The sequence below is a fragment of the Cyclopterus lumpus genome, chromosome 14, assembly GCF_009769545.1.
Source record: "Cyclopterus lumpus isolate fCycLum1 chromosome 14, fCycLum1.pri, whole genome shotgun sequence".
Classification (NCBI taxonomy): Eukaryota; Metazoa; Chordata; class Actinopteri; order Perciformes; family Cyclopteridae; genus Cyclopterus; species Cyclopterus lumpus.
In genome coordinates this window covers 11,167,337-11,188,665 of record NC_046979.1, presented here as the reverse complement: position 1 = coordinate 11,188,665, position 21,329 = coordinate 11,167,337, and the positions used below count along the sequence as shown (strand labels likewise).

The window sequence follows — 21,329 nt, the reverse complement described above, 5'->3', positions numbered from 1 at the left end:
GCAAATGCAGCCTTGTCGGAAGGAACGACTGAAAGGCTGATTTTTTTACTCTGCAACACTTTCCCGTTATGAAACAATATTATTAATGCTGCTTTTGTTGAAGAAGATGAGTTCTAGAGCGAAGCAGGGCATAGTTCAACAGTGTATTCACTCTAATGGAGTGATAGCGCCCACACAGAAACTCACCAGCATCTTTAAGTGACAGCTCATGCTGTCTGTTTTAGCGCTCGCCGGTCTGAAGAAAGGTTGCTGGATCGGATTTGGATGGACGTGGCTCCTTCAATCAACAGTCTGTGTAGGCAGCCAGATTGGTGCGGACCAGCTGGCTGTAGTTTACACATATGAACTGAGATTGGTAGTGCTAAAATCCTAATCAATAGTAACAGAGCAGTTTTGATGAATTAGCAAGCAGAAGGAAGGATGAATTATAAATAGTGGCTTGCAAAGGCAGGAATATGTAGGCGTTACCAGTTCTGGTTTGTAGAAGACACAATACAGAGGTAGGAGTGCTGTGAGTAAATATGTCAGCCTTTAGAAGTCCAAATCCTGATTGATCTAAAGATGAATGAACCATAATTCTGTAGCAGCAAATGATCGCTCTCCAACTGAAGACAGCATGTTTTAAAGCCAAATTAAAATGTTTTGAAAGGCCCTATATAAGAAGACATGAACACATAATTTTACTATTGTCTAATTTTTTGCCTTTTGATTTGTTTTTCTGGTAACCTTAAACTGCTTTCTCAGCTACAGTTTTATAATCATGCTCATTTGTAGTGATACCAACAGGATGTAATCCTGCTTTGTGTCTAATTGCAGTCTTTGATTAATTAGCATTTTGCTCCAAGTGTGAATGTGTTCATGTCCATACCAACATTTGTGCTTTATCTCATGGCTCCAGCACTCAACTCCCCCGTCCGCCTGAGGTTATCCACATCTGGATGCCAACTAACTGTCAGCTTCCCAGGACCAAACCATACCCGAACTCTACTACAATATGTTTCTCTCTGTTTATGAAGCTGACATTAAATTGGAGTCTACAATTTGTCACTTTTTTTCTCTCCTCAGGGACAAATGCTAACTTACTTTCGCAAACATGAAAAAATACTTTTCCCGCTGACTTGCTGGCATTCATTGTTACTGTTGACATATATTGACTGTATCAAGGAGCTCACATTATTACAAAGTATGTTCTTTTAAAACAATACTTAGATGTCTTATTAATAACCCTGTTACATGAAGCTGTCATAGATATCTTAAAACTGAGAGATGAGAGTATGTGTCAACAGCTAAAGATTAGGTGACTTAATAATTTCATTTGCTGTCTTTTTATCATTGTTACATTATATCTGAAGTTACAAAACAGCTAGCTCCTCAGTGGATGTCCACGATAGTACTGTAGAGCTTCCTTAAGTTGACATCATATCTATAAAAAGGGGATTTCTGCGGTGTAATGCATTGCAAGCTAAAAACACGCTCAACCTGCCTTCACCAATATGTTTTTCAGTTTAAAATATGCTTGTTGACAAGCAGTGCTAATCACTATCCAGTGGCCCAAAGACTGACGCCAAAGATACTCTATAACAAAGATGCTGATGTACAAGCTACGCCAAAGGTTGGAAATGGTATATATTTCCTGTCTTCTAATTGGGCGTGGCCATAGCGTGTTCGCCTCTCCCCCATCCTCCCAACCTCGTTTGGAAGTGTTGTGAGTGTCATGTGAATTGATGAAAGCAGATTGGGCTATACTTGTAGAATGTATTTACCATTTCAGTGTCAGAATGTTTAGGAGATCTGTGGCTTGTGAAAAATGGTCCTATATTTACTTGGAGGAACATCTCCTTTCATGTACACTTCCTCCATTGGAGTTAATAGACTCAGAACCTGCCGTTAAAGTCTCCTAAAGTGGCGAAACGCACATGGCACAGATCCAGGAAACCGGCTCAGTGGGATGTCTCTGTTCTCAACTGTCTCTGGTGATGCCAGGTTAATGATCACTAAGGAAGTTGGAGTGACGGGAAGTTAAATTGTTGATAAGAGTGTCTTATGAGCGTCAAGTGTCTTGGCCATCTTTGTGAGAGGTTTACATCTGCATCAGCATCTTTCAAAAGCTTTCATTGTCTCCATCGGCAATGCATTGCCAAAGTGCATGTTTCCAAATGTATCCATCTGGGAGAACAATATCGAAAAACATCTTAGTTTTGATCGAAGGCCAATACAGAGAGAAAAGCATCCATAAGTGTGGGCATTGTCTTATCAACACTTACTGGTCGAAGGCTGCAGAAACAGTTGGTTATAGCAGATAAAGTCAGTTTCTGAGGAAGGATTTTTTGGAGGGGATAAACAAACAGTTGGATTCTCAGCAATCACAGTTGGAATGATTGCTCATCCATTTCCAAGAAGCAAAACAGCAAAACAGCAAAACATAGCATAATGTTTTTGATAAGAATCAATAACCAATTATTGATGCACACAAACTGTTGCAATGGCATTTTAAGTTGTGACTACACACTTCATGCTAGACGTCCAGTATTTTCTGTTTTCTACGTAGCTGCATCTCTGTCCAGGGATGCAGTCGAAACATCTGGATCCGTAATAGCCAGGCTTTCTAGCAGCCTCTAGCCGTCATAAAAAACATGCACACGTACACACACACACATCTGTGTATCTGTATCAGCTACACATTGAATTGCTCTTCACATCGAACTTCCTTTTGGCAGGGTATTTGAAGGTGACATTTGGGAATGAGACAAGATTGTACATTTAGCCAGGAATTAGCAGATTGTGCACTCAGCTTTGCCCCCAGAGGCGGAAAAATTCTAACTCTGCCTCTTATATTTGTCCTTTACTATGAGATGAAGTAAGAATGGATGAGCTGCCAAATTACCCATGTTCCGACACTTACCTCTGTAGCCGTAAGATCAAATGAATTAAAACAAGCAAATAGGGGAAAAGTGCTGAGAGTGAGGTTTGGAAGATGGTATCTGCTAATTAGTCACATAGACCCTTGGGCTTTTTAACTGTGTGATCATTTGTATGCAGACTGCAACCATACATTTGGTTTCCAGGTTCCACTTTAAAGTTTTAGACTGAAGACACATACTTTACAGCGGGCCTCACGCAGAAGGAAATATGAGAACACTTTTACTCTTATTTTTGTTTGTATCCACGATTTGTTTTTATTTTGTTAATATTGATTTCTTGGATTAGACAATGTTTTCTTATATTTGCTAGAGCAGATTTGGAACGTTTGGTGCATCTGGAGTTTACTTTTTTGCATTATGCATCAGGAAAATTGTTTCTTTTAGAACTGTTTTTTAAGCAACTAGTGAAGCATTTTATAACTTTCTCAAGAAAGGTTATTTTTATTTTTAAATTATATTTTATGTTTATGAAAGTTGTCTAATAATATGTGTGGAACAAATACACAAATACACACATTCCAATGAATTGTCTTTTAAGAGCAAAGATCTGCTATATTTTCCTTTGCCCATGTTGCAGCTTCTTTTATGTGAGGAGCTGATAAATTCTCACTTTTGGCCTTTTATTTTCCCCTTCTTCCTTTCTAAATGTCAGTGACGCCAGATCACCGTGCCGTCGTTCCACCTCTGAACACTCAAACGGAATTGAGGGGAGTCAAGAGGAACTGGAACAATTTGGCCTGATAGCACACCCTCTGCTCAACATTGCTAAGCGACCACCGTGAACTCAATTTTGTGAGCCTTCCCTTACCTAGAGGCTGGAGCTAGGGAGTGAGAGAGAGTGTGCATGTGTGTGTGCTTGTTCATGTGTGTTCAGAAGGCCCACTTCTCCACTGAATCATCCCAAAATCCCAGTCTACACTTGGGCTCGGTGTATGTTCATGTGTGTGTAGTAGTCTACTTGTGTGCATGTTTGCGTGCACGTGGCATTTGTGTGGTTCTGCATGAGCGAGAGGTTTCTGGCCCAACTAGATACCTCAGCTGTGGACAGTCACACTCATATTACAAGTAAATGACAAATGATGGAGCATATAACTCTGTGTGTGTGTGTTGGTCTCTGATGTTGCTCATAGAGCAACAATGTTTAAATTGTTCTATAATTCAAATGTAAGCAAAGTCTTAAGCAATTCATGAATGACAGCACTCACTTTTGAAGTGTTATATCATATTCTTTTGATATAATATACACTTTACATATTTTGAAAAGAGACTCCTACATTGCTCAACATATCCTGCATTTGTCTACTTGTCTTCTTTCTCCATAGATAAAGCACCAAATTGCTATTTCCCTTCATTTATTTAATACAAACACCACCACTATTTATCATACAGTGTCATGTTCAGAATTTCATCTTTCAGCCACCGTAATCTGTTTTTTCATCATCACCACAGAGTGCGGTTGGGAAATGTAAGCTTCGGGAGCTTCTTTTTAGCACTTTATCTTAGCTTTACTCCCACTGATTTGGCATCATTGGTCCTGCTTAGCTGGATATGGCAATCAAACACCCAAATGTAACTTACATGGACTAATAATGTATCCCCGGCTGCCAGGAAACAGTTGGTGTATTCAGCTCTGGATTCTTCTATCCAATCCAGGCCGGTGCTGGATCGGACTGAAGGTGATGTATTCTGTGCAAGCACATTGTCAGAGACATGCAGTGAGCAGACAAAGAACACATAAAAAGACTGACGGAGGCAGAAACAAACACAAGAATACAGGCCAGACTAGACGCCAGTGTTTTCTTATGGACAAGTCAGACTTTGCCCTTCATTTTTTATTTTGTGTAAACAAATGAAGATCAATCCTCCTGCGCTAGCCAACTCAGTTATGTTCCGTTTGGATTTGTCAAAACTTGGCCGGCACAATTCTAAATACTTTCACGCCTCTCTGCAATCCAGTTTTAATATGCAAATGTTGCTGGTTCAGGTGTTGTCTCTGAAATTACTGTGGCACACAAGTCGAGTTGAACTACCAGCAAGACATAATGTGGCATTTCACAGGCAACAAAACATACAGGAAGAGGACTCTGACCTTTTAAATTCTAAACTCATGAATACAATTGATACCCACAAAGACAAACACACTCACACACAGTGTGGTCTGCAAGTAACATGCTCATTGTTTTGATCCTAAAAGAAGATGAGCATCAAAATACACAATATATTATATAATATTTTCAATTAGCTTCAGCAGGGTTTTCCCTTGTAATGCAAACTTAAGTCAAGCGTGAGTAAGAGAGAGAGTGACAAAATATATGAGTGAAATGTTTGTAACCCGGTCTCCTAAAAATTTCATTCTCATACAACTATTATTTTTGGAGGAAATTTTTCTTTCAAACCTAACAATAGCACGTTTGAAACATTTCAAAGACGTGGTTAACAAAAAAACTACAAAACAGTACTGTGTTAGGATGTGCATGAGAAACAATGCAAGTGCAGATAACAATAATAGTTGTGTATATTATAATTAATGTTTAATTGAAGAACACAAGCAGTTTGAATGTTCACCTGCAGATTGTCCGACAGAAATGTTCCAATCAAAGTCCATATATGTCATATGTCGTCTGTGTGGTGATTTTCGTGAAGGGGCCACAATTGAAAATTGCAGGTCACATGACTTTGACCCAGGAAGTCTCTTTACCCCACACAACCATTACAAAACACACACACAATAAAGAAAAAAGTCACAAAAACTTAGTACAATTATTCTCTGCATTGTCAAATCAGAGTCATTAGTTAGAACAAATAGTCATGTGGAGTTGCATCAATGGTTTATGAGTACAGGGAGGCAGCTAGTTTAGTCAGAACCATAATGTGCATGTGTTATTGTCCAAACATTTCCATGTAGATGAAAGGCTGAAGACAATTCTCAACGTATTGCTTCTTCGTGAGCAGCTTTCTTTGGAAGACTGTCCAATAGAATAATGTTTGAGGCTGTCAGTCAATGATGCAAACAAATTGTAAAAATATGTTCATCTTTTTCAGAAGCTATTACTCCGTCTGACTCACTTCTGCTCTCAGTCACATAACACTGTCATTCCCTCTTGGTTTCACTGGAGAGTATTATATAAGTATGACTATATATTGGTAATGTTTTACTGGATGGGGGAGTATAGTGTATATATGTATGATTATGAGCATTAGCAAATGAGGTGTATGGCCTAAATGGCCTGTCATACTGGTGTAGTTATTCTAGGTACTTTAAAAACATACATCATCACAACCAACACACACAGCTGCTTTCCACCAACAACTACATGGTTTTTTTCCCCTCTTTTTTCCGTTGCAGTCAGAAAGGAGCACACACTGAGTTAGTACCGAAGACAAGAAAAGATAAAGTAGTCACAATTCCTAGTTAATGAGCTTTCAAATTCAAAACCGCCGGTATGGTCTTTGAAAGTCCACTGCCAAATAGCACACAGCTTTGGAGCCCCTAACAGTAAATGCCCTGTTTGTGAATATGCCCGGATATGAACTTGCCCTTCGTTACCAAGCAACACAACCAACACATGCTTTATTGTCTGCCTCAGTTCCTGCTATCAACTACAAATTAAACAGTGACACTTAAAAAAAATGTATGTGGCTGTGCATCTAGTGTATATGTTTTTGTAAGACTCCGAGTGTATGAATGAACATTACCCAGAAAGTGCGTCGACGTGGTCTTTTACATCTCTATGCTGCAATTGCCATTAACAAGAGGGCAGTTCATACCGTCTTTGTATTCAGAGTTTAGTCGAGGAACCCTTTCCGAGTGAGTGGAACTGAAACAATTGGTGTGCCACTCTAATCTCAGCACTGCTACTGAGCTTTGGATGTGGCTGTGTTAGGCGGACAGTCAGGGGAGACTGTCCGCTGTGGTGTGGAAGCCTGCAATGGCTCTGGTCCCTGTGGCACTTCATGGCTGCCAAAATATGAAGGAAAGGTCATTTACACTGCAGACACAGTGGGAGAGAGAAACCCAGGTGTCCGCAAGAGACGGTGTCATACTGGAGTTATACATCGACTCTGGATAGCAGCTCCTGGTCTGTGAAGCCTTTTCAGTTACTGGTGCGTTGTATTGGCCACATCTCATTTCCTTCCTCTGCCACCTGTGCAGGAGCACAGCTTATCAATGTGTTTTTTTCCCCCTGCTCTGTCCTGACTGAATGTAATTTTCCTTCGTTGGCATGCATACTAAATTACATGGCATGTGTCTTCAAAGGCATTTAATGCCAAACTGCACGAATAATCTTTGCTAAAATCAATGTTACCACACATAATGAAATGAGCTCCAGCAGTTCTTAAATAGCTCTGATTTGATATCAGTTGGTCATTTCATGCTCATAAGCTGTTCCAGATCACCAACTCATCTTGCAGGTGATTCTTTTTTCGCTTGAAGTAGATAGTAAATGAAAAATGGATGGCAGGAGGATGCAAATAGATGAAAATAGAGCACTCCAAACCCCCCAAATCCTGGCAACAACACCCACACGCTTCCAGATGTCACACCACAAACTTCTAAACTGTATGTTATTCAGAGATGTCATGAGTCCAAGAAAGGTGTGAAGGAGTCATAATGTGTAACATTTAAATCGTTTTTTTCTTACCAGTCTTGCCGTTCAGTTGCATCTCCATATTGAAACTGAATTTGAGGATGTTTTACAAACGGACACACCGGATGGATACTTAAATACAGATAAATAACATAATTGTCTCTCTTTCTGATGCAAATAGGAAATACTTATTTTTTTCCAACACATTCATGACATGCCTGTATGATTCTTTGATTTTTTTCCTTTCAAAAAATATTTAATCTTATATTTCATTATTATTTATTTATCGAGTTCACCTTTGTTATTGTGGATGGCTTTGCACAGAATTGACAAACACGCGCCCACACACACACACATACGTGGATGAAATCAAATTTCAATATAAAAGCTGAGGGCATTTATGTCATGCCCCGCCTTGTCCCATCCAAGCCAGAGTGCTCGGCCCTCAGCTTGGCAACGTGTGTCAGCCTACATTAGGTGGACCAGTGAACAATGGTCTCAGCCAGGAGCAGGTGGTGGTTACTTGAAACTCTAAGAGGCGGGTGTGCATTAGTGACTAGTGTGTGTGTGTGTGTGTTTGTGTACAGTATGTGTGTGCGTGTGACAGCGAGAGGAAAAGAGAGACTGGTCTATCTGCCATCTGGACAATCCCCGCTGAGGTGGAAACTCAAATGTGCTGTTTCTATCAGTTCGCTGACTGGCCTCATGCACTTTATTTTAGAGAGGACCCAGTGGTGCCTTGCTATGCCTCTAGTGATGGCACACACCAATTTTGGGAGTGTGAAATGAGCCATTACAAGGTGTGCAGCACCCCCTCTTAAAGTGAATTGACCCAAAATGAGATCAGCAGGCCGAGTCAGGTCAAGTGTATTTATAGCACGCTGTTCACAATCGGATCATTTACGGAAAACTAGGGACAAGTTAACAGGTGTGCGTGTGTGTGCACATGTATAGGCCGGTGTGTTTATGTGAGAGGGCACACAACAGGGTTAAAGTACCATCCTGCAGAGGAAGAACATGAGGTTGTGAGTTATGATTAATAAAATAACTTGACTCCATGTCATCATTTTCAAATTAAATCAATTCAAATTTTTTGAACGGAAAAAGTTACTTGCGGTATGCATTTTCTTTTTAATGTTGGGGAACTTTTCCTGCTCAGCAGCTCCCAGTTGTGCGACTGAATTGAAGTTGGGTGGTTATTAGCATAGGTAGACAACTTCTAATGAGCTAAGTTAATTTTATAAATAATGCATAGGCTGTTTTTAGAAGCCATCTTACAATCAAGCTAAAGATGCAATCTAAGAGAGAGACCCCGTGCCTCTGCCCCAGAAATGTGACATGAAAGATTAGGCATACTGTGATACATGTGATTGCCACATACCGGTTATTACATAAACAATTTTGATAGATTAACAACAGATTCTGGGTTTCAATCACTAAAAATTCTTGTCCAACATTTTTACAAACAACACCTTAATAATTCATAAAGCCTCTGATTGCAGAACTTTTGATGCCCCTCAGAGATTTGTCTTATGATGTCTTACATTCTATACGTACAATAATGACATAGTTCAAAGCAGTTTTGTGGGCTCTATGTTATTCAATTAGACCTTCACATATGCTCATTACAATCCTCTTCCTCTTAAGTTCATGTGGCATCACAAAGCAGTTTGTTCTGGAGCCCCTTCTCTCTGATCTAACAACCAGGATGTCTCCAAGTGCTGAAAGGTTCTCTGTACAATATTGAAAGCGTTCATGCAAAGATAAAGATGTAAATATATAGTGGAGTCATGGCAACCTGAGCAGAGAACGACGTCGGTCTTCCTCTCTGTGTGTTGTAATCCGAGCATCTCTGTGGTTTGTTTACATGGTCGTGCCATGGATGTAAACGATATCTCTTTCCCGATGTAGTCCAATAGCATCAAGTTGTAGTTCCACAGTTTGGCCACTATTTAACATTTGCTTCAAAGCCCATGCAGCGCTCTTCTTGGAGCGAACTTTTTACCTGCATATTAGATTATAATAAGAGCGAGCTCATGTTCGCCACTCTGCACTGCACTTAACACTGTTTGCGAAACATATATATATAATTGTGTGATACATTTATTTCTATATTTGTTCCCAAGGTACTGTTATCTATAAAAAAGAATATCCAAATGCTATTCTACCCCTCCTGTTCTCAGTTTCTGAACGTACAGAGTAGACATTTAAATAACAGGGGCAAGCATCACATACCTCAGCCATGAACTGTACACCTCTCTGCTACACCGCTGACTCATCAACCCCCTGTACTGTGAACCTTCTTTCATTTCAGTCCTAACAGCTTTTTGCAAAGGGCTCTAGACTGCCCCCCCCCCCACACTCCACCTTTACACCGTCTAGTCCCATCACTTCCCACCTCACCTATCCACCTCTCTGATTGTCCTCCGAAGGACAATTTCCAAAGCTCAGGCAGTTGTCAACCTTAATACGTCACCGCCCTGTAGCCCGGATCATCACTATCAACAGAGCAGCAAGCAATTCCACATGTAAGTTACCCGGTTCATGTGGAGGGACAGCTCACACCCGGAAGCACGTTTGCATGCGCTTTCTCTGTTTTGAATTGTGAGCCCGTTCGACTTGTACGCTGCAAAAGATGATTCCACTCGTCTCTCGGGTTTTACCTCGTGAGCCTGTGAACGAGGCGAATAGCTGAAGCATGTTCAAGTTTAGCCGTTGCTGATGCAGATAAGTGACCCGAGGCTTCCACGTAACCTTCCACAACTCACTCGTATGTGCCGTATCTCTTGATGCCGCAGATATTTCCAGCTTTAATATGCAAACTCTGTTATTAGTAGTGAATTACATTAATTCCTTTCGCTTTGATTTAGTGGCAGAGGCATTTGCACAATTCCCTTTCCGCTTCTCATCTCTCCACACGTTTTATTTGTGTTTGTATACATGGCTGTGTATAAGTGTGTTTAGTGGCTGTGTATGAAGATGCATCTCTATGTTTTTTATGGCTATATTTATTTTCTTTATTGTGCAAACAAATAAGATAACTCGAATAAATGAAACAAGTTTAACTATCCAGAAGGAAACTGCTGTGCGGCAGCTGCAGTAAAAAGTAGAAAAAATATCAAAAATAAAAGGTACAAATATAAAATACAAATACCATGAATCCCACGTTTCCCCCAAACAGTTCACTTTAGGAATATCACACACGTGTATGACAATAAATGGGACAAGCTTTTGACTTTTTTCAGGGAAAAGGGGTGTGCACCATAGACTGTGTAAAAGGTGTAAACTCATCCCATTTGGTGAAGACTTTTGAACACTAAGCGAGTCTACAAACGAGTTGAAATTGATATTTCTTGCAGCGCGTCTCGGGCGCTGGAGCCCCCGCCCCCACTCCGGTAAACTCTCAGGTCTCCGCGATTGGTTCACCCTCCATGTCCGTCAAAAGCTGTGTGGGCGGGACTCAAACAATCCACTCGTGCTCCCTGCGCTGTGGATTGTGCGCCACAGCAGACCGACAGCGGGGCAGACAGTCGTACAGCAGCGGCAGCATCCACTCTGTGACCGGAGGACGACAGCTCTCTCGGGGTTCGCACCGCCCGCACACTGAGCCTCGACTTGACATCCCGCAACACCGCTTTTGAAGAGTGAGCACCGTTTCCACTGCGGGCTGCGGGGTCGTGAAGTCGCTTGTGTCAACCCCGTTTCCTCAGAGACGCACAAAAGACGCACTCCCGAGTCACCTGGATAGCTGACAAAGCCGTCCGGTCCGCGACGAGGTCCAGCGGGGAGAAGTTACTGCGCAAAGGCGAGAGCGGAGACACGGCGCAGGCAGGATGAATCTCAAGAGTCATTTGATTTTCACCCTCTACACTATTTATGGGATTCTTTTGAAAGGTGAGTCCGGAGCGAGTGGTGCGTGTATGTTTGTGGAGGCCACGCGCGCGCATGTTACAGGCCAACAACAGGGCAGGGTGCAGGATAGAGGGGCAGGAGGACGCGCGGGCACACGCGGGTCCCGGCAGAAAGATGGGGAGCTCTCTTTTTTTCTCTCTCTCTTTCTTTCTTTCTTTCTTTTTTTCTTTCTTTCTCTCGCCCCCCCCCCCCCTCTCTCTCTTTCCCAGGGGTTTCTCATTTTCAAGTACATGTGTGTCTGTGCGCCTGCACGCGCGTACGTGCATTGAATGTATGCAAGCGAAACGCGCGTGATGTGAAACAGCTAGAGGAGAGAGAGGGAGAGAGAGAGATAGAGAGAGAGAGAGAGAGAGAGAGAGAGAGAGAGAGAGAGAGAGAGAGAGAGAGAGAGAGAGAGAGAGAGAGAGAGAGAGACAGTCCAGTAACATTCGGGATCACTTGGACGTTAATGTTCAGGAATGCGGGGAATCATATTTTCATGATTGTACACGACAGACTGTGCAGCCATAGGCTGATGCTTCTTGTGTCCTGTGCCTGAGGGGCAGTGAAAAGAAGAAAACAGAAAAAGAGCCCGCTAGGAAGACACACCTCAACATGAAGTAACCAACCCCGCGGTTGTTTTTGACTTGGATGAGTCACACACACACACACACACACACACACACACACACACACTGGCAACGTTTTACGCACCGAACAGTTTGATGGAGCTGATGCAATGCAGAGCTTTCTGATTACAGATTTCTGTTGTTTTCGTTTAGGAATTTGACTTCTGTTTTTTCCCCCGGTGCAGGTGTGGTGTCTGTTGCTAGTGCGCACAGTCCTCTAGTGTGTCGGTCGTGTGCTTTTGCCAATAAACTTTACATGAGTTGTAGGAACAGGTGTACGGGCCGGATTGGAATGTTCTCCATTAAAATCTTGATTTTCCGATATGATATTTGGTGATGTTAAGATGTATTTTCTTCTCATAAGCCCTCATATTGCCAATATTCACAACACTGTACCAGGGATATGTGCTCACGCGATGAGAATCAATTTGGCGACAGTTTAATTCAATTTAGATCAATCAATCTTAATATATATTTTTTATTTATCTCGATTTCTTATTTACGAGAAAAAGCTCACGTGTTTACACGATGGGGGGCCCAACCTACTGTAAACACCAGAATAAGGTGACATTGGGGGTCAAGGTCACAGTGAGTTGCGCACACCTGTTTGTAAGGCATTTTAATCTATTTTCTATGTATTGAAGTGGATATTGAAAAGATAAATTACTGTAACGAAATAATAAAAAATATTTACTCAAACACTTCCACTATATACAACTTTAGGTTACTTTATGCTTATAATTGTGTTCTCTGAGTTTCTTAAACAGACGTGTGAGTAACAACTAAGTAGGTTTGGGCCAATGCACTCCATGGGAAGTGAATTCTGGGGCTACAGTCATTTGATGGTTATGAAATATGTTGGTTATCATGATTATGATTTATTATATTATAACTAGAAATGATTAGAACATGTATTCATATCTGACTCCTATTTTGAAGGTGCTGTGCAGATGCTCTGTGGAACATGGTTTCTTTCAGAATGATGCAAAGTTGCATGAGTGGTATTATATGTTGTCAATCGTGTCAGGTACTTGGATGGAAGTCAGATAAAAAGGGAACACAACTTGAATTTCTGGACGGGTGAATTCAGGCTGTGTTCAACAGTGGCAGGAGGGTGATGGATTTACTCCAAAACAACTGTCAGTCCAACAGCAGGGCCACATATGCCACACTGAGCTTCAGTTGTGTCATTCAAAGACCACTTTATCCCACTCAAATCATATCAAGCATTTAAGGCATTTAATATATCAGAACAGATTTATCAACATGAAAGTCTTGACTTTAACTCATTTCGCTGTTTGCTACAAATACGTAAATGAGAAATCCCAAATGAGAGATATGTTGTGCTTGATTCCCTTGATCATTTGTTGTTGTCTCTTTGAAGTGTGTCCATATTTCTGTGCGTGCGTGCGTGTGTGCACACATGAATGAGAGTGAGTGAGAGCAGTCCTTCCTCGATAGCCCGACATGATTAAGGCCATTCTTGACTTTAATTAATTGATATTTAATGAGGTATCTGGTATATCTACAGCTCGCACTACCGCATTCATTGATGGAACAGGGCCTTTATTTTCCTCTTTATTTTCATATTGTGCGTGTGTGTTTGCATAATATTCCTGCAAATGTGTGCCATGTTTGTTTAGCTTCTGTCTGAAGAGGCCTAAGTAAAGACATAACGGTGGCAGTTACAGCAGAGTACATGTCAGGCTCACTTCATGTGTGGCTCCCCACCGCACACCCTCACATCCCTCTATCCCTCTCTCCCTAACCCTGAAGAGGATAATGCTAGGCTGCTTGATTTGAACAGTCATCTCGCGCTGCAAGACCTATTATTGTATAGGTTCCACACAGCAGGCAGGTCAGCCCCCTTCTGAATGAAGTCTATCTAGCCGAAGCCGTATCCGTGCGCTCTGTAAATGCCAGCTGTTTCCGCCCCTCTGGCCCGGTGCCAGCTGGCACCAAGAGATCCAGACACACTGAATCTCTGTCACAGACAAGACCTGCGCGGTATATAGTGTGAACGTAAAGTGTTGTGATGGAGGTTGTTGTTTACCAACAGCCCGAGTTGTTAACATATTATCCAGTGTGTCTCATGTGCCCATGCCGTAGCCAGAGAAAACCGCCTGTTATGCAAATGTCCCTCTTACGTAAGAGCTCGGGGCTGAGCAGCAGGCGAGGGGAGATGGAGGCAAGAGAGCGAGAGAGAAAGAGGGAGATGTTCTAGAATAGAGGAGTTGATGTAAGAGTGATGTGGGAGGAGAGGTGTGGAGGAGGAATGTTCAATCTCCCCAGCTAAAGTCTGTGATATGTGCACTGGTTGTTTGCTGTTCGGATGGCCGTTTATCTCCGCTGCTCTGCCTGTTTCCTGGTAGTCTGTCTGTTTTGAACTCTGATCTTGCTAGCCTAAATACAAACCCCCGCTGAGGGATGTGTTTATCCCCGCAGTGAGTCTAAGCTGCTGAAGGCTGACCCTCCATCCCTCTGTACTTCCGTCCATTCCTCCCTCGCTTCATCCTCCCTGTCCTGGTGTGGAGCTTTGTGCCACAGCAGCGTGGGAAAGCTTCTGATAACAAGCGGCCTTGTGTGTGTGTTTGCAGAGCCACTGATTACACGGGAGAAACAAGATGTTCTCTCTTTCTTTAGTCAGTTGCACTCACCCTCCCACCTCTGTGTGTTTGCGAGTGTGTTCATTTTCATGGACACGCTTTGCCAGGTAGAACATGTGAGGTGCCATGAAGCTTCAATGCTGAGAATCCTCAGTAGAGCAGCCCTGGCTCAATGTGCATCACACACACACACGCACACACATATATACACACACACACACACACACACACACACACACACACACTTTGCTGCTCTGCCAAGGGATTTCCCATGATCAAAGACAGTCTTTTGTTATTCCAGGTGTTAAAAAGTTAAAACAGAAAGGAGGAGGCTGGAGGGGAACGTGGTTGGATTGAGAGCTCACAGGTTCGCCGTGGCAGAGCAGAAATGTGCCTCTCCAGAACGGCTCCAGAAACACTTCCAGTGAACCGGCCACCTGTTCCAACGCTTTCTCATATTGGTGCACATATTTGGTGCAGGTTTTGCTTTGGATTGTACAGCGAAGTTAAATACAGACACTCGTACAGCGTGTTTAGACATAGGGATGCAATGAGGCAGGAGGCCAGTATTGTTAAGCTTTAATACACATGTAGTCGCAGATGGTAGAGATTCCCAAGTGGCAAAAAAAGGGAACCTAGCAAGACACCACGGAGGAGTGAAAAGTTTTAAGCTTCATGCAAATGTTCTCTGATGTGCACAGCTCAGCTCCCAAAGCAGCCTGTGGAAATCTCTGAGGGTTTTATAAGCCTGCAAAATAGGATGCGCCCAAACTGAGTGATGCAGCTGCCAGACAGATCAGGCGTCTTTTTTTCCACGATACTAGTCCAGTAGTGTTAGATATGGATAGGTGAGAAAGATTTTGTCAAGAAAACATTCCCCTCAAAAGGTAATGAACAGCAGCATATGAACTGAGGAAAGATTAAATTTACCTTTACGTGTGAATACGCCGATGAAGACTTTCAAGTCATTCATGACTTGCAGGTCTCCCCCATTGTGTCGACCGGCACATGTGTTACCATTACCGTGCATTATTTCAAAGCGGTTACTCGGTTTACTAAATCCTGCAGTAACGGGCTTTTCTGAACCTGGCACGTTCATTGGCTGTGTGATGGCAATGATGCATGACGAGTGGTTGCTAAAAATATATACAATGATATCCATTAATGTCACATTCATAAGATAGTAATTCTATTCAATAGTATATTATTTTAGCCACTGTGAAAGGTTTTATCTTTTTTAATCCTACTATGGCGAGGCAGTGAGATAGCTTCCTGGTTACAGATGCAGAAGATGTCACTAACAGGTTTCTAATCGGCAAAATTACCATTTTTGCAGAGAATCAATGTAGAGTAAATTTAGATTTTTAATTTGGCATCAAGGCTTGCGTTTCATGTTGATTAAGCAGAGTGGAATTTTAAAGCCGGCCCTAAGCAAGAGAAGGGAGAGATGAAATACAGCCTCCCATGGAGAACGAGGAGTATACGAGCCCACAGGTGGAGTTGGCTGCAACGGCAGCAGATAGAGAGCTCGCACCCCAAATAGACCTCCCAGTAGGTGTAAGAAGTATGCCAGCTCAGCTACCATATCAGCTGACGGGGCTTTTCTTCAAGGTTAACCCAAAGCTATTTATGTATTCTAGATGGAATATGAACTAATGTGCATTTGTCGATGTGGGACTTTTGTGATGATACAATAAAATAGCATTACAGTTGGAACAGAATGCTGGAGGTTGCGTATGTGTTCACTTTTACCCAGTACATGGTGAGCCGACTCTATGCGGTGGACTATCGCACGGATCTGATGTGACGCATCGCATTCATAGAGAAACTTAAGGGTTCTTATGTTGGTCAACTTCTCTGGTACGCCTTGATTGACGGGCAGATGTTTGGCTTCTCTTGTTTGAGTCAGACTTCAGCGGTCAGATATAATCTAGCCATACACACACACACAGTGGGAAAGCCATAGACTGTGTTATTGAGTGCGAGTGCATCAGTCTGTGTGTGTACGCGCGCATGCATATGTGATGTCTGTATTAGCATTGAATTCCGAAGGATTAGCGAGTGGCTAATCTGAAGTCTCCAGTCTTTGACAAGCCATGTGTCACTAATCTCAAACACTCTGGAATTAAGACACACAAACACAATCACCTTTTGGATTAAAACTCCCCAAACAGAGGGTGTTTATAATCTTTCCCTGCGACCAGGAAAAGCTAAAGGAAGGTTCAAGATGAACAAGAAATGAAATTAGAAAAACCCAAGGCAATTACAATATTTACGACCTCTCTTTCTCTCATACATACTGCATGCACACTTGCAAGTAGGCAAACAAATGAAGGGAGGACATTTAACATGCACTTTCAGTGCACTACGGGTCCTCTTAACAACTCTTATCCGAGATAATGTTCTTTTTATTTTGTGTGCCCTTTCATCTGACAGCTTCTTTTCATAAGATTCCCTGTGGGCCCGAGTCTGGAGACTTGCTAGTACATGTTACAGTAATCATTTTCTTCAAACGGAGATAAAGATACGGCCGGCCGTGACTCTGCCTCGTCCCTCAGCTCTTCTGCCCCAACTCTGATACTGTTTGGGGACTCTGTTTCTATTCTTGACACAAATGTATTCAGCCAAAGCAAAGGCAGCTCGCATTGTGTACAATATCATTCTCACGCCAGATGTGTACACCAAAAACACACACTGGCCCAAATATACATGCACAGCATCAAGACAACAGCGAGGAAACAACCAACGTGATTTGTTTTCAGGGACTGAATTTGCTGGATCAAACATGCTTTTTAAAAAACTTCTGCCATTTTTATGATCCAGATTCAGAGATAACTTTCTCTGTGTCCCCACACCCACACCCACACACACACACACACACACACACACACACACACACACACACACACACACAGAGACATCTTTTTTAAGTCAAATCAAGATTTACAGGAAGGGTAAATTCAGGGAGTATGTTGTAAAAGGTGGGAGATTTAGTGAAGGCAGAAAGGAGAAGGACGAGAAAGATACCGCTATCTCCAGGCCCTTCGATTTGGGGACGAGATGGGAACACATCTCTTCTCTTCTGACACTGCAACATTTCGTATTTACATATTTATATATAGCCAAAGGTTCATTAAAGAGAATGTCCAGTCAGTTCATGGACAGGAAATTATCCACAGAAAATCCCATGGGTGCTCCCTGAGTCCCTCTTCATATTTACCCAAGTCACCACTGCTATTCCATAAAGTAATACGGAAAATGACAGTGCTCATTTCCTCCTGGAGGCTGTTACACATTTCTAATGGATACTCATACTTGTTAATTTGTCATTGCCAAGATTTTAAAAAATGCAACTGCGATAGCTCTTTTTAACGTCACAAGTATTAATTTAGTGCTTAATCGCTTAACTTGTACTTAAACAATAGATATGGAATTATGTCATAATACTAATTGAAAAGCAGGATTTACTGCATCCACAAATGCAGATCTGTGCACTTGTTTTAGCATTGTGGTCTCAGAGGAAGCCTAGAAGTAGCTAAAGCTAATTGAAATATAATTCCCCAAAGACACATGTTCATGTTAATTGACTTTCTGTGTGTGCCTGTGTTTGTGTGTGTGTGCGTGCACACTCGAGTGTGTATGTGTGTTTTTGTATTCATATTATCGCCAGAAGTCACTTTCTTGTCCCTTGTCTAATCATCAGCCTGAAGGTCCTCCCACATCTTAATTCATTTTTTGAAAGCTATTAGACACTCTTTTGGATGAGTCATTTCTAAACACGTTTAATGTCTTGAAATTATGCAGTTAAAATCCACTGATGTTGTCTTGTGGTCGGTGCACACCGTGAACTCAAGCAGTTTTTAATGCCGTGTTGTTTCAGTTCTTATATCTCAGGCAAGTGGTAATGTAGAGAACAATAGGGCTTTAGATGGGAGCAAATGGAGGATTTCTGGAAGACTGTGTGTGTGTGTGTGTGTGTGCGCGCACAGGTTTCTGTGTGTGTGTGTGCACAGGTTTCTGTGTGTGTTTCCGTGCGAAGTATAGAGAGAACACATATTATGTGTCAAGCCTGGAATTAAAGCTGCAGGTGTGAAATATCATCCAATTGAAAAGGCTTCACACTTGTTCCCCTGTTAACACACACACATGAACGCACACCGAGCATAATACAGTGAAAGCTTTGACCATCACCTCAGAGTTGCACACTGACTGACATGTGAAGTGGGCTTTCAGAAGAGGTTTCTTTGGTGCCGTGGTCATAGTCCCTTTTTGTTCTGCGTAAAGACAGGCATTCAAGTACATTTATTTGTACATCCTTACATATACAAAGAAGTACTTCATTATTGATGTGTCCTTGCCATTGTATTCCTCCAAATGTCTTCATTCCTTGCTGCATGACGACTTTATGTCTATGTTTTTCATTGCGTATGGATCCAGCTTCTAAGGACATTTTCTAAATCCTATATTAGTTTTAAGTTTGGAGTCTGGCCGCTTTCTGTGTAGAGATTGCTCCAGGCCTGTGGTAGAGGGGAGGGAAGATGGAGTCAAGTGAGACAATTTATAACAGTTAAAAACCAAATGAACTGAGACCCTTGGCTTGGGTGAGCGAGCGGCAGCATACATAATGTGCCTTAGGGATTTCTTCTTCACACTGTGTGTGTGTGTGCGTGTGTGTGTGTGCGTGTGTGTGTGCCCAACCTAGCAAACACATAGCCTCCACCATCTGTCTCTGTTTGCCACTTGCAAATCCATTATTTGCCACACAACATTATTCCCCCCACCCTAAGTGGCACACACCCCTGAGCTCACTTCCACTATCCTACTCAGTGGAACGGTGACAATTTGCCACCGCATACACATCTTTGTTGAAGATGCCGTGGCATGTTTCCAGCTGGATTTTAATACATATTTTCATGCTCCATTTGCATTTTTGGAAGTTGGTGTTTAGCATTGATGGTTTGAGATTTTACAAGCTTGTTTGCTTGTTCCCGCTGCTTCTTTTGTTCGTGTGTGTGATATGTTCTAGTGGTCCCTGTTGGACTGTCACTGGACTTGAATAATCATGCCACCTCCAGAATTATGAATTTTCATTTTGGCAGACATAATATACACACACACACACACAGACACACACGCACACTGCATGAATCTGGCTAAGGTTTGGCTCAGTAGTTTTATAGCTAACTCATCTCCACTTCTAATCAAAAAGCGTCCCCAGCTCTGAACCTCCTGCTGAGGAAACAAAGAAGTTATTATGTTTTTAAATGGCCCCCAATTACGGGTAATTTCACCGCCTATCTTAAAGCTATTTGCTGTTCTCTCACTTTGCTCCGCTTGGGTAGAGCAAGCATTGTGCTTAGTAAAAACAGACTAGACAAGTTAGACATACAGCAGATGCATTCTTTGGAAAAAACGTCTGGTCGGCCTTTCCTGCACTCCCTCTCTTCTTCTTCTCATCTCTTCTCATTAGAAATGGGAATCACAGTTTGCTCTAATCCTCCTTTATCTTCCTCATTAGTGTGTGTTTCACAGTGCACTCGATTACTCAGTCCATCACTCTCCTTTACCCACATGTCAAAAGCTTCCACCGGCTGAAGTAAGTCCAACTCCAGTTAGACTCATAGTGAGCGATGCCAACATTGTGCATTCATATACTTAACGTAAACATTTTAAATAGGTGATGTGTGCAGTGCTTGTTTGTTTGAAAATAAAATAAAAAATGTGTGTAGCCTCGTCAGTTCTCATGCTTGATGCTTCATTTCTGTGCTTCATAACTTTGACACTGCCAGTCAAAGCAATGGCAATTTACAATTTTAAATGTAAATCTATTGCTCACCTGGGAAGTGCATTTAGCACAGCTGGATTAGTTGTGATGGATTGGATTTCAGCTGTAACCTTGCTCCATGTTTCAGCATTTGGCAGCAGTCATTTATTTTTAGATTGTTTGACGTTTCAGTAATAGCAGCTTTTTTCACTGGAGAATTTTTCAACATACATTTTCTTTAGAAATGTGTCACTGTTCCTGGTAGCATTTTTGTGTATCGCCTGGCTGTTTCATATCGAGGTAAAAGGAGTAAAACACGGTCTTTTCATAAAGTGAACTGCAGGAAATGTAGAATACAAAGGTCAAACAATTACATTTATAAATCACAAGTAAAAGACTTAAGGAACAATCGCTATTAAACCCATTAATGCAGCTGAATTAAGTGACTTCCTTTGGAGAATTTTTTTTTTTTAGATTATCTTGATCTGAGAGACACTGGTGGTGTTTTCTACATTGTCTTTTTAAAGCTGCAACTGCATATTTCCTTCTCTCCCTTTGCAAATTCATGCAATGGCTACAATCTCAGACCCGTTTGCCGACATTCTAATGTTGCAATATGTGTATCCAGATCAAATGGACCAGCTAATGCTAATCTCTGCTAATCCTGTGAGCAGCACCCTCAGTGCAACATTATCATGCTACTCTGTAGTGGAAGAGAGGACACAGCAAAATGGTGAATGGAGATATCAGCATACCAAATATTAAATTATAACGGCTGACACTGAAATCCTCACACCAGTGGTCACCTACCAACGCTCGCATCCACACACACACACACACACACTAAAAAAGGCATACACATGCACACACAGTGCTACAGACACAAGCTATTACTGAAAATATCGGCCCAAAATCTCCCGGCAGTGCAG

General features: G+C 42.0%; 1 protein-coding gene across 1 annotated transcript in view; it reads left to right on the top strand.

Annotated features, from left to right (window-relative positions):
• The first annotated feature begins 11,010 nt into the window (after positions 1-11,010).
• Positions 11,011-21,329, top strand: part of cadm2a (cell adhesion molecule 2a) — a 178,575-nt gene continuing 168,256 nt past the window's right edge. The window contains exon 1 of the mRNA XM_034551063.1: positions 11,011-11,404. Within this exon, the coding sequence (XP_034406954.1) occupies positions 11,344-11,404 (61 nt within the window). The 5' untranslated portion in view covers positions 11,011-11,343. The remainder of the gene's footprint in view (positions 11,405-21,329) is intronic.